Genomic DNA, 15,086 nt, shown 5'->3' with positions numbered 1-15,086 from the left:
TGTGATGTCACTCAATCCCAGGTCGCATTCCCATGAACATTGGCTCAACCCACAAAACAGCTGCCACCACTCTGTTTATTTCTTGGCTCCGGGACAACCAAGTTATCTTATGGTTAGCTATCCAAACCTACTTCACTAAATAATGGCATCAATTTTCCGAATGAGGCTTATTCAAACTATAAAGAAGTATCCAAATCCAGATGAAAAGTCGATGAAACTTTGCAAGGACTAAACGCACAATCAAAATGTAATGAAATGGAGAGAGTAAAAGGTATAATCAGACAGGCGCAAGTGACATAAAAAATGAATGCTGCAGACTGTTATATTGTAACAAGTAAAAGAGAGAAAAAGGAGACTGGAGCCAAAATCTGTACATGCAAAATACCCGACAGCTGTGACATAAAACATAGGAAGACAAGGGTCAAGGGGAATTTAATACATCAACAGGCACGAGAGACAAGAGAAAAGATATGGCGGGCTGATTAAAAAATATACTGGATAATGCGCATTATATAGAAATAAAGTTCTGCTTGTCACAACAATAAAAAAAACAATGTAGTTTTGCTGCTATTTATTTAGCCTGGACAGCACTGAAGAAAACTGCAGTCTAAGGCAATGAAAGGGACCTTCAGCACTGGAGCTGTCCGTGGTTCTGAAACCTGTGTGTGTGTCAGCACATTACACTATGGCATAAAATGCAACTTTGTTGACCAGTGTAGTTGCTACCCCCTGTTCATACCAATGTAAAGGAAGCCTGCCCAAGCCAGCTGATCTGGGGGTCATCCCTGCATTTTGGAGCCATGTGCAGTTTGTCACTCTCCTCCACCACTTTGGAGTACACTGTCTGCCAGGTCTCCTCTTCCCCCACCCACCAGAAAATTTTGGAGCTGTCCAAGAATTTCCCCATCCACCTCTGCATTTCACACTGTGGACTTTGCCCACCTCTCTGCCCAACACGAAGGGCATGATGGAACATGCAATGCAAGCAGCCCTCCCCCGCAGCAGAAGCACTGCGGACAGTTCCCCGGGCTCAGACAGAAGAAGCCAGACTTGGCTCATGTGGTAGACATATACGCCAGCAGTCTGTTCGCATCACATGTCTCTCCACCCTTGCCCAAAGCTCTGTCAGTTCAGTGTGCTGGACGTCCATTGCCAGGAGTTCATGGCAATATAACAACAGTTCCTGCACACACCGATCACATGAGAGGGAACCATTTACTGATCACACAGACAGCTACCCCACCCGCAGACACCGTTCAGGAGGTAGCCCCCTCACTTGGAACATATACAAGGAAGAAGGTGAGGAGAAGGACTTGCTCCTTCAACAGAAGCAGAAAGAGATATTTCCAAATCCAGGCCCTGCAATATCATTCCTAAGGTTTCTTTCCCCATGGGATGAGAAGATGTGACCGCAGGAGTTGCATTAGAATTCAAAAGTCATCCACAGACGGTGTTAACTGTACAAGAGAAAACTGGTGAAGCAGTGAAAAAGCCAAGTTGTTGCCGCTTATTATCCCCATAGAGCTGTAACAAAAAATATGTTACAAAATCGGTGATTTCTCCAGCATTATCATTTGAGAAAGTGAGGGAAACGTTGCCTAAACAGAGCTTAGACTTTTCACTGAATAATTAATGGATTTTACTGTTGCATTACACTATCATAGAAGTCATTAAGGAAAGCAAGGCATTAAAAAGAGTAAATGTTCTCAGAGACAAACCATGTTACAATTCAAGGGGTGCAAATTAGTTTACTATTTTGCACATAACTTAAATACTGGCTGTTTTTTCACCTAGCACACAAACACTTGATAGCTTTATTTTCACACTGAAATTTAAAGTTGATCTAGGACATAAAACTATAAATGTGTCCCCACATTTTAAACTTACCTCAGCCTCCAATGCAACATGGTTTTGCCCAGGTGTAAAGTTACTCCTTTTTAATGCTTGCTCTCCTTAATGACTCAGGCCCATAGACTGTAATCTACTGACTAATCTTCGAAAACTAAAGGACCTTTGTAGCAGGGCCAGCATTTTGGGCAGATATACTGCTTTGCGCGAGGCTCTCTGTGATTGGCCACTGATTAGGAACTGGTGAAGCTAATTTAGTCATTAGGAAATCTCTATAAAGAAACTGCAGTTCAAATAAAAATTATCTCTGTACTAGACGAGCAGAGAACCAACAACTCAGGGCTGAAACTCGTGACACTCAGGGGAGATTCATTTTGGCGCAAGGTGTCTCCGGATAGTCCACGGAGACGCACTGCGTCTGAGATCCCACAGGAATCTCCGTGCATTTTCTCTCACATCCATATAAAAGAGGTGCCTGCGGTTATAGCTGCCACTAGGAGCAGCTGAACATCGAGGCGCCTCACACCAAATTGAATCTGCCCCTTAGATTACCAAATATTCAGTCTCTGACCCCACAGAGTCACTGACTTCAAGATAGGGATTCGCTTTAGTGTTTGGATGAAAACAATTCTCCAGAAACTCCATAAAAGTTTCCATGACGTCTGAATTCTAAATAATTCTATTTATTTCTAATCTATATAAATTGAGCTACTTTATTAGCATGATGAGCACTGTTAATGTTTGTAACCGCGACTAAACAAATATTCTGTACATCAAGGATTGGGCAATAACTGGGAATCCATCGCACCTTCTCCAGCTTTTTCCAGGACACCAAATTGAAGGGCTCTCTCTCAGCAATCCGGGGCGTCCTCACAATGATGCTGTGCTCCTTCATTTGACATTAGGTGATCAAAGAATGAATTGCCCACCCCGGCTTGTTTGTTATAAATATGTTCTTACGACGGGGGATCTATGAGAGGTCTGGAGACCACACGGTGAGGAGCGGGCGGCACAGTTTGTGTGCTGGTGGTGCAGAACAATTACATATACATATTAGAGTACAAGAAAACCTGAAACAGCCGGCTTGGCTTTATCTAACGTAACCCGAGAAAAACACAGCAACTTCCAATGTAGCAGCAGCAATATCTCAGGTTCTGTCATGGGAAAGCCTGCAGCTAATCAGATGTGTGTCCTCACCTATTCAGAATACATAGGTGTGGGGGCGGGGGAGATTCATGTCCCAAGGACAACGGAGGATGAGGTGTAAACAAAACATGACAATTAAAATGTATTCGTGTGTGCGTGTATCTCTCTCTCTCTCTCTCTCTCACATATATATATATATATATATATATATATATATATATACACACACACATATACACACACATATTCATACACACACATCAATAAGAGAGTTAGAGAATGTGAAATGACATAGCAAGGACATCCTCCTTTTTCCATTGTTGCCAATATTAATGAATATTACCTTACTCAGATGAAAACAAACAACTCTAACATGTTCGGGAAAGAAGACGGATGTGAACTGAGTGAATTATTGAAGATCTCAGTGTGAGGGACATAGAATGTGTTTTATGGCCGCCATAGACAGATATGTATAATATCTGTGTTGCATCTATAGAAGTTATGTATAAGAACTAAGGACAGCGCTGTTTCTAAACATGATGGTGGCCAATGAAAACCATGAAAATATTTATCTGCTAATCCATTAAAAATAAATGCACACAAGGGAAAACAGAGCGATATCTTTAGAAAGAATACGAATATTCACAGAGTATTTAAACAAATGTGCCGATTCTGCAGGAGAGACATGTCCAGTTCTGTTAGGATTTGTGAGGACAGGGCTGTATGTGACAAGGGCAGTGACATGATGAGAGGAATGGAGGCAGCAGGAAGCCCCAGACTGAGAGTTATATAGTGGAAGGAGCAGAGTCCCCTGCAGCACAGAGTATATCAGGGGATGAGTGATGTGTTAGTGAGGACAGGGCTGCATGTGATAGGGGCAGTGACATGATGTGAGGAGGGGAATGGAGGCAGCAGGAAGCCACAGACTGAGAGTTATATAGTGGAAGGAGCAGAGTCCCCTGCAGCACAGAGTATATCAGGAGTTGTGTGATGTGTTAGTGAGGACAGAGCTGCATGTGACAAGGGCAGTGACATGATGTGAGGAGGGGAATGGAGGCAGCAGGAAGCCCCAGACTGAAAGTTATATAGTGGAAGGAGCAGAGTCCCCTGCAGCACAGAGTATATCAGGAGATGAGTGATGTGTTAGTGAGGACAGGGTTGCATGTGACAGGGTCAGTGACATGATGTGAGGAGGGGAATGGAGGCAGCAGGAAGTCACAGACTGAGAGTTATATAGTGGAAGGAGCAGAGTCCCCCAGCAGCACAGAGTATATCAGGAGATGAGTGATGTGTTAGTGAGGACAGGGCTGCATGTGACAAGGGCAGTGACATGATGTGAGGAGGTAAATGGAAGCAGCAGGAAGCCACAGACTGAGAGTTATATAGTGGAAGGAGCAGAGTCCCCCAGCAGCACAGAGTATATCAGGAGATGAGTGATGTGTTAGTGAGGACAGAGCAGCATGTGAGTTTCTGCAAACCCACACTGTATGCAATTTTGCATAGCTGTTTCCAAAGACCAGGAAAGGAACCTACACCTTGAAACACGCTATGTACACAAGTAGGAGCAGTGCATTTATTTTGGTATATTAATGAGCCTTACTGTGTGTAAGTCATAGGAACACTGAGAAATTTCAGCACTATCAATTATTATTTATTATTAGATATTGACCATGCTGAAGTACATTATGATAGAGTTAAAAGAAAGTTTACGCCTCCCTGAATCACACAGTTTATGTCATTTTTTGTCCCCAATGAACAATAAAACAATCGAACCACACCACAAATTGTATAGCACAGATATAATTCATTGTTACAGAACATTTTACAACCCCAATAAATGTCTCCACAGTCATCAAATGACTGCTCTCGTTTTAGGTTTTTTGATTCGTTCATAACTAAAATTAATGCAAACTTGTGAATTATTAAATAATTTTCTGGGACTGGTGTCTATCCTCCATCTAGCACTTAAGTCCAACTGTCTTAATTTATTTACTGTATGATAAGTACTCATGGAGGTAACTGGTGAGTGGGCTCATAGGGGTTTATAGCCAGATACCAAATACTGGCACTTAGGCTTGATAACATGACTCTTGAAGGGGAATTAGGAGAGGTCCAGAAGGAAACAATCACTTCAGTTGAACTAGGTCATTGTGCAATTAGTGTTTGTTTTGCGGGTCGCAATGAAACTGCGGTCAGAGAAATCCATGATTTCGATTGAAGTTGGATTTACACTCAGGAGAACGGGGAGGGCGGGTAATAATGGAGCTCGTCAAAGGAAAGTGTCTTATAAAGTCTGACCCAGACAATTATATTATATTGTAGGTTCATACCCTTCTATGAAGCACTCTACAGTTATTAAATGACTGCACCTACTATATAGAATTAATACAACAACAAATACATATCTTAAAATTACTAACATTTTACAAATAATTCTGTAAAATAAAATAAATATAAAACAAACAGGAGGAAACTAAATGGTTATCATTATTTGACATTTACCCCCATGAAAATGACAGTTCTGTGTGTTCACGCATTAAAGTCAAAACATACATACATAAATCCGTGGACAGACGCGATTCATTTGCTCATATATCATGGTGGTAATTTTTTAAACTGTGGTCATTAAATGCACACGGGCAAACTCTTTGAAACCTTTTCTCTTGGGCATCCACCCTTTAATTCTCAGGCAATTCCCAACATATTACTGTAACAAACTGTATTTTATACTCATCAATGACCAGCATATTAAATCAAATAAGAATCTTAGGACAACCAAAAGGTTGTCCTAAGAACATATCCGACTAAGTAGAATATATCCGGTCATACCAAGAATGGGATAAACATCTTTAGGCGCTACTTATAATAAATATATGCAAAACTGACATGACATGAGTCCAATATATAGTATGCAGGTCCAATAAATGTTGAAGTGGTTCTTAATCCGATCCACACAATGATGAAAAAGTTTATTTTATGAGGATTGTTCAGAGAGAATATCCCCAATGATATTATCTATTTTTAACAGCCCCCAATGTTTATTTATAATACATTCAATTTCCTTATGTTGGTTATTGAATGAACGATCATTATCTGTCTTCATTCTTAGTAATTGTATTATTCCCTAATTTGTATTAGTATTATATTAGAAGAGATCAGGTGGTAGAAGTTTGAGAAAGTCACATGACATATTTTGGCACTTTAAATAGTTGCTCTATTAGAATGATAAGATATGTCTTGACAAAGACCTGTGGAAGGTCGAAACGCGTTGGAAGTTTCCGATCTCCAGGCCGGGACTTACCTCCTTGTCTTCCTGAAGTTCCTACCATATCCAGTGAGTCCTTTGGAAAAGAACTATGATATGAGCCATTACCATCGGCCAAATCTGGTAGGCGGCCATTACCTGGCATTTGGAGTGTATCAATTTTGATATATATTTTATACAGTTATATGAATACAATTTATATTGGAGGTAATGCACTATTGTACCTTCTTTTAGTTTTTTCCATATACATCAATGTCGTGAATATGAGCACTTCTTGAATGATATTGGCATCATAAAAGAAACCTTTTCATCATTGTGTGGATCTAATTAAGAACCATTTCAACATTTATTGGACCTGCATACCATAAATTGGACTCATGTGGTGTCAGTTTTGCCTATATTATTATAAGTAGCGCCTAAAGATGTTTATCCCATTCTTGGTATGATTGTATGTTTTTTGATTTGTGGGTGACATTTCAGATTTACATCTTAGGCAGCCACTTTCTGGAGCGCTCTAGGTTGTACTTTTTGTTTTTGTTATAGAATATATCCTGTGTAGAAAAATAATATTGTACAGTAGAAATAATCCACAGCCCATGACTAGAAATGTCCCTAAGAAAACGGTGACAACTGGTAACCCTTTTAGATTGTAAGCTCTGGTGAGCAGGGCCCCCTTCCCTCCAGTTCCCATTACCTATAACCTTTGCTCACCAGCTACACTGCGCACCTCCTCCTTGGGCTCTGGACTTTGACATAGGCAAATGTGAGGGTAGCTTTCATCTTCTTGTAGACCAGAGATACCCTCACAATGTCTCACTACTAATTTCCAGTGCTGCTTCTCTATTTCAGGGCAATGTGATTTGTACAGTTCTCTAAACCACATACAGGGTTCTTCAGCATTCACAAAATTGATTTTTTTAATGGTCTTCCACTCTCACCGCTCCACATCTGCTGCACCACTTTGTCTGCCAGAATCCAATTCAAACTACTCACCCTTACCTACAAGGCCCTCAACAACACTACCCCTTCATACATCTCAAATCTAATATCAAAATATTCTCCCTCCCACACTCTTAGATCTACCTCTGACCTGCACCTTGTCTAGTCTCTGGTAACCACCTCTCACTCCCGCCTACAAGACTTCTCCTGTGCTGCTCCCCACTTATGGAATTCCCTACCACGCTCAATCAGAGTTTCCCGCAACCTTCAAATCTTTTGACACTCTTTGAAAACCCATCTCTTTATTATAGAGGTGACCTTATCCCCGATAATACTACTCACACTAATGCACCCTCAGAACTGTCCCAATCTCCACTCTGAGCCACACTCGCTCCTCTTGTTCCAGCTGTGCCCTCTCCCACTTAGAATGTAAGCTCTCTAGTGAGCAGGGTCCTCCATACCATTTCATATCTGTGTTTATTTTGTATACCTTGTATGACCCTGTTTTATGTATGTCCTTGTCTTCCATACTGTACAGCGCTGCAGAGCCCTGTGGCATCTTACAAATCTACAATAATAATATTTAATGGAAAGTGGACTTTGACATAATTAGGTATTTTTGGTTTTTGGTGATGTTTCCTCTTTTAAAGGGCTGGATAGAAAAACACTACTAATTTGAACTAAACTATAGTTTATACTCCCCAATGGAGAACCAACAGGTGTCCTTCTATTAGCTGTCTAGTTCATATGTGCCCAGGATTATCCTACCAACTTTCTACAGTATTAAATTATATGGTAATGGCAGATTGAGCAATTAAACTTGTCTCTTTCTGAAAATACAGAAAGACTATATATTTATCAGCCAAACATAAATACATAAATAAAGACCGGGTGATTGTCACTGATAGGATACCTTTTTCTTTTCTTTTTTTTGTTGTAAACCAATTACTGGTTGTCATGTCTATAATTTAGCGTGCACGCCTATTTTATAGGGCTCTAAATAAAACATATTGTCGCTAATTTAATGTTTATACACGGAGGAAAACGGAACTCCATATGACCGCCATTCGTATTACTGTGAAAGGAAACAATATATAATTACAAGCCACGAATCGCTATCAATACCTACTGCGTGGGCGGCCTAGCGGACCTCTTCTACTAACGATTATCCTCTTTGATTTCCACCCTAGGATGCATTTATTTGGGTTGTCAAAATAGTGCTCTTAATTCTGTTAGCAGCACTCTGTAACAGTCCTGGTTCTCCCTGTACCTAGTAATTATGTAAAGATATTTATCTGCTCCCTTGAATGGTGTTCTCTAGCTGAAATAAAATGCTTTCAGGCAGTTGTATCATTTGGGGAATACAGATTCTGTACTCGAACCAAACGGGAATAGGAAACGCTGTGTTCAGTTCCATCACTGATTTGTAATTGCTTATTGCAACTCTTTAGGCTTAAGCTGTAAAGACGTTGGATAGACTTTACTGAATTCAATGTTTACAGCAGTGTTGTAGTCTTGAGGTTTTAGCAATAGTTTTAACAGAAGGATGTCAGTTTCTGATGACAGGCTCACTATAAAGCATGGTGGTATAAACGGGTTCAGTTGGGAGTTGAATTCAGTTTCGTCCTATTTGTACAATGTAATCAGCGGAAATTAGATGTGTTCAGCGCCATATATGGAGTAGACCTTTACCTCTCAGCCAGAGAAGGCTTTCTCATGTAAGCTGGATCTGTGTTATGTTTAATATAATCATAGTAGGTTTTATATGCTTGTCTTAATAAGAGATGATTCCTAAGGGCTGCAGGGCAAGTTTGTAGTTACCTACGAAGGACGAAGCGATGGGGCTTTCCACCTTCAAACGCTCATTTTTTTGTATATAATATAAAATCATTTATATTGTTAATTTAAGTATCAATTAATTTGTTGGGTTTTACTCCCTCCTGAAAGGTCTACTAAATACAAGGCCTCCTCTCTTCCTAGATTTTTTTCTGTGATGTTTTATCCATGTATCAACAGGCAGAGTAGTTTAATTTTTTGGTCATTGGATTTAGACACCCGACAGTGGTAAAAGGCACACAACGCTGATAAGTTTCTATAGGGATCAAAATACACATAGAAGTTGTTTTATATAATAGTTCATCACACAGACAGTTCTGACAAGGAATATATAGCACATTGTTTTCTCTCTAACATATCCATCCGTAAAACTACCGAACTGCAAAAAGCGGTCAATCGCAGTTTATCTTTAAACTAGTTCACTTTAAAACACTGTGTGAATACATATATATTATTTTTTTTTAACATAAGTTCTGTTCAAATAACCTATGTGTGTGTGTCCCTTCTTTTCTCCAAATCACAACTTGTGGATTGTAGTTTAACAGATGACGTATTGACATTTGTCACTCACAATTCTAGGCATAACGTTGGAGTCCATCCAACCAATCACATCTCTCGGAATGAGATATCACCTGAACCATTACAGCATTATTCTATAAGGTGAAACATGCAAAAAAGGAACCTCCCACCCAGTGGTGAGTTAAAGGGGTAGTATGGAGGTGAGGGGAGCCCAACAATGCCAATCCACCCTCCCGGCTTTCGGCTGGCACTATAAGAGGAACGGAGACTACAACGATAACTGTCGTCTCCCGTGTTTTAGGTACACCCCTGTAAGAACCTCCTGCAGCACAGGACAGAGCAATCTCATAGAGTCCGTGAGAACACCCAATCACTTTCTATGTGTGAGCTAGGTTCTCCTTGGCCCACCAATGCTCTTAATCATGGTTTTGCTTTTTTTGGGTGCTTTAATTTTTTTTGCCGGGAAAATTGGTGTTTCTAGTTGTTACTTTTTGAGTGTTGGAGACATATTTTGTATTGTTTGATTATTTTTTTATTGTAGCTAATATTCAAATGAATAATAGTGTTAAAAATAGTTTATGGATATATGTAAAGATTTCAGAATGTATTACTGAGTTATTTCTATTCCATTCAATAATATCTTAACTTTCGTCATCTCTGTATTTATGTTCATTGAGTACAATCAACCATTATGGGAATGATCTATGTGAAAGAATCCATAATTAGGTCTGAATATTCTGGAAATATTCTAGAAATAGACATAGACTTTTGTGAAATATCAATTGATTCACCATAAGGAATGTTAATAATATTCCTGAACGTACTCACCCGTTGGAGACCCCTCTAGAACATGGCCAACATATGGACCTTCTTTGAAGATTGGTCGGTTGTCATTCTGATCGATGACAATGACTTCCAGATCAACAGGTCCCTCTATAGTTTTTCCACTCTCATCCGTGGTTTCCACTCGTAACTGTTGGAAACAGAAGAGATAATAAGGTTATATAAGTCAGGGAAGTATGACGTTATATATAGAACTCCCAGAATGCTGAAATGAAAAATGGAGACACCCATGACCTATTGCTCAGGCCATAAAATCCAGCCCATGCCTATTTCTAAGTCCCAAATAAAAGTAAAACAGTTGTGGAAACATATTTCAACTTTTGCTAACTTGAATGAATCAGGAGTTTGAATTATGGGAAAATAAGTATGGCAGCTAAATAATTCATGCTGAAAAAAAGGGGACACCTAGGAGCCCTATTTTCATTACAGAATCTTTTCAACTCGTAGGAAGTCAGACAGTATTATACACAGTCGTTGAGCTCCAGTTCACATAAGAAAAAACATATTATTATTTAAAACACCAAGATGTACTAGGATAATGCTATAACCACTACTAAAAAACATAATACACAAAGTTTTCCAACCTTGATAAATACATGTTGTGGAAATCTTCAACACCGGTAGATAGGTTGGAAACAATTTTAACTGATTTGACGACAACAGGCAGTTTAAATAATTATTGGGCTCATGTTCAAAGTTTTTTGCAACTGGCAGATTAGAGGCAGATTAAAAACTCAAAGCTAGATTTTTACCCAACATTTAAAATATACAGAATATAAAATCTATATAGGGATCTAATAGTGTCAAAGAAAATCTTTCAGAGAAAATTAATGACAGTTTCACAAAATCATTTCCGACATATGAAATGAGTTTCCTTATTTGCACCAAAACTCTTAAAGTGTTACACTGTTTAATTAAACAAACTGTTCATACTTGTCAAATTAATTCTTGCATTCTTATATAAACACACGAAAGGGAATATATCACACTATGCAGGTGGCAGAAGGAGCCATCTGTGGTTTATTTTTCCATCTTTCCATAAAAAAATTCCTTCCCCTCCAACCTGGTAGAAAAATCCCCGACCTCAGGGCTTAAAAGCAAATACATGATAAATTCACTATTTCACTATTGGCAATTAAATAACTGAAGAGTTTAGGATTTAGTAACTTTGTCCAGCATTCTCTGTCCCATCCCCTTGCTGACAGTTGCCATATTTAACAATTTACTCAGGACATATTTTGATTTTTGCTTGTTTTCTCTTTCTACTATCAAGACATCACTCTATAGTACAGCTATTGACGGCTAAACACATCCCTCACACAGATCTTTTTCAAATCTAGGATGTCAAGCAATAGGACCTCTGATGTCAATCCCGCAAACTACTTGAGAGACCCACGCACGGCAGCAATAGGCTAGGCATAATTTTTTTAAGTTAAAGCAGACTGAATCTTTACAACCATGCGGTAAAGGCACAAAACGGACAATGACTGCGGACACACTGACAGTTAATATGTACATAGGACACCCTTAGATCATAATTGCCTACTCTTCTGGAATGTCCAGGGGTAGTGTAGACCACCCTTACGGATCTCTGATCTTGTAAAGAGTGCAGATTGGGGCCTTGTAAACGGGATTCGTGACATCAGGAAACGCAGAGCAGGTACTGGTGACGCAGTTCATATTATCATGCCCCCCCTCTGCCTGGTGTGATGAATTGATTGCATCCTTGCGCAGTTGGGGGGGGCAGGGCTGTGATGACATAAATCGCATTGTCTTGACCTTTGAACCTCTGTCCCGGCCAAAAAAAGTAGGAAATTATCACTTAGATGCTTTGTGCTGGAAAGCAAATAGTCTCTTATAAATAGTTAAATTATATGTTAGCCAATACTCCTATGCAAAGAAGAGCACAGGCTCCCCTGGAGGGACTGTTCCCATCCAAATCCTTAGCTGTGGTCTTCCAAGAAATACACTTCTTTATACAACTTGACTTGTAAGGCAATACATGATGGTTGGATAGGATCTCTCAACGTGTACCTAACCAGCCGGTATTACCAGCGTTAACTGGAACTAAAACATTTCCTCTTAACCCTTCCAAAACAGACGGACTCTTTCCATTATGCCCTCCAAGACTCTGCTTGGGGGATCAGTCAATGAAATAGACTAAATCTTAGATTCAAGTGATTATATATTCAAATTAAACGCAGGTTATATCCGCCATCGAGTCGAGTGTCTCGTAACCAGATCTCAATCTTGGTTACCCTTCCCTCTTTCTTCATTCTTACACCAGGATATACGGAAGAGATTCACCATGATTCACATGTAAAATAAAGCCAGGGATCTTGTATACCAATAAAACAGAGTTTTACTTCTATGCAAGCCAGGTTAGTCAAAAATAAATGGAACAAGGTCCATGAATGCAATTATGCTTATAACATGACTGACCTTCAGCAGTGCCTGGTTCCCAAGGATGGAGTACAGTATAATGACAGCTGAGTTCAAGACCCTTTCGGCTTCCTAGCTATTATTAATGTCATCTCATACTGCCTAAAGCTCAGTGACTATCATCAACGAACACTGCTGTACTTATTATGGCCAGCAGGGGGAGACATGTTCCCTGTCTCCCCTCTAAACTTTGGAGTAAATTTACTAGGCTAACGCAGGCTCATTTCATTCTGCTTTTGTGCCTGTGCTCAAAATAAAAGGCTATATTCCATAATATTCCACATTTCTGAAGTGCCGACATGATTTTTCCATTGATGCATGCCATTAATCCAAAGTTTGGTGTCTGTAACATTTATGGCTCATGAGTATAGTCTAACAAATAATATTCAATTGTCAACGTTGCCCTGTCACAAGAGTGTGCTTACGTTACAGTAACGCCACATGTAGCCCGAATGTGCACCAAGAGAATATGTAAAGAATATGCAGCTATTTAGAGGAAATAATTGCACCCTATTAAGTAACAAATGTATCTGCATACCCAGTGCAAACATCACTTTACCATAACAACGCTGACAATAGGAACAACAAAGTGCTGATGAGAAAAATAAATTGTCACTTGCAACAATCTCACGCTAGTTAATTAGACTTGTGTTATATTGATCATTTTAATTGTGTTTGTTAATTAACAAGTCCTTTAAAAAGACACTTGATGCAGAGTCACCAAGAGTGCTGACAGACTGTCCCTCTGGGATAATCATCCAGTCTCCTCTCTGCATGGGCCCTGACAACTATGGACGTCATGCAGTTCATTAGTCAGGGGTGACAGATCATGTGAAAAGTCGGTGGCTCGTCATTTTGTCAGACTGGTTTAAATAGATCTTGGCAACAACCTTGGATCAATTCATACATTGCAAGCATGTCATCCTCCACTATCCACTATATCGCTGCAGAGCTAAATATAGAGAACTAGCAAAAGAGATGTGGTTATTTCATGCATTATTTTAACGATTGACATATATTAACAGAGGCTCCCATACAAACTCTCTCCCCCAAATAGGCTTTGATGGCTTTACAGAGCTATTCACGAACCTTGGGGATCAATATATTCCTACTCTGGAAAAGATAAAGCAACCGCTACAATCTCCTGTAAACGTAAACCTGCATGCCTGAAGCGGAGTGAGACTTTGGAACTGTACAGATGTTGCAGAGATTTTTGCAGTGTATTGCATGACATAGCACAGATGGTTGTTTGTTTTTTGCAGTTAACTCAAATATCCTGAGCTATTCAGAGGTGTGGAGGTATGTTACAAGCTGTAAGAGATGATGCACCTCCTTCTTAGAAATATAAGGACATTAGAAGTCACCAAGGAGTTCCATATTAACGACTGACATATATTAACAGAGGATCCCATACATTCTCCCCCAAGCAGGCTTTGCTGGTTTTATATTGATTATAGGGAGCCTCGTGCCTCTATGACCTCACCGGCTCCTAGTGTATGGATAGGCTTTATTTCCATGCATCGTCTCATGCACAAAAAATGTAAGCACGATAAACAAGTTGGATTTATTAACTTTAGATCATGTACGGCTGCTCTGACACTACATTTTCCACATAGCCGTTTTAAATGAACTTCATATCATTATTCTTTTTGTGAATCTTTAGATGCTCGGATTGGCTGCATGGGCAACATGGTGGCTCAGTGGTTAGCACTTCTGCCTCACAGCGCTGGGGTCATGAGTTCAATTCCCGACCATGGCCTTATCTATGTGGAGTTTGTATGTTCTCCCTGTGTTTAAGTGGGTTTCCTCCAGGTGCTCCGGTTTCCTCCCACACTCCAAAAACATACTGGTAGGTTAATTGGCTGCTATTAAATTGACCCTAGTCTGCGTCTGTGTGTGTGTGTGTTAGGGAATTTAGACTGCAAGCTCCTATGGGGTATGGACTGATGTGAATGAGTTCTCTGTACAGCGCTGCGGAATTAGTGGCGCTATATAAATAAATGGTGATGATGATGGTAACCTCACTCCTCCCACCTTAAAGTTGCCTATATGAGGAGACACAGGAGTTGGTGGAAATTAAATAATCTGCGGTGCTGTTAATCCTGTAATGCTCTTTGCCCACACACTTTATTTCCTGCACATCTGTGCTTATCTGTTATTGAAGAATTATTATAATACATCTAATAAGATTTACAGAATAAACTATTTCCAGATTTGACGTTAGACATTTACAGAAAGTAAAGCTATG

At 39.7% G+C, this 15,086-nt stretch overlaps 1 protein-coding gene across 3 annotated transcripts in view; it reads right to left on the bottom strand.

The window, feature by feature from the left end:
• CDH13 (cadherin 13) overlaps positions 1-15,086 on the bottom strand; it is a 651,169-nt gene that overhangs the window by 184,201 nt on the left and 451,882 nt on the right. For all 3 annotated transcript variants that reach the window (XM_075189159.1, XM_075189158.1, XM_075189161.1), the window contains one exon: positions 10,382-10,526. In XM_075189159.1, coding sequence (XP_075045260.1) covers positions 10,382-10,526 — 145 coding nt within the window. The remainder of the gene's footprint in view (positions 1-10,381; positions 10,527-15,086) is intronic.

The sequence above is a fragment of the Mixophyes fleayi genome, chromosome 10 (assembly GCF_038048845.1).
Source record: "Mixophyes fleayi isolate aMixFle1 chromosome 10, aMixFle1.hap1, whole genome shotgun sequence".
Taxonomy (NCBI): Eukaryota; Metazoa; Chordata; class Amphibia; order Anura; family Limnodynastidae; genus Mixophyes; species Mixophyes fleayi.
Note: the sequence above shows the minus strand (reverse complement) of the source record. Positions and strands in the feature narration are given on the sequence as shown.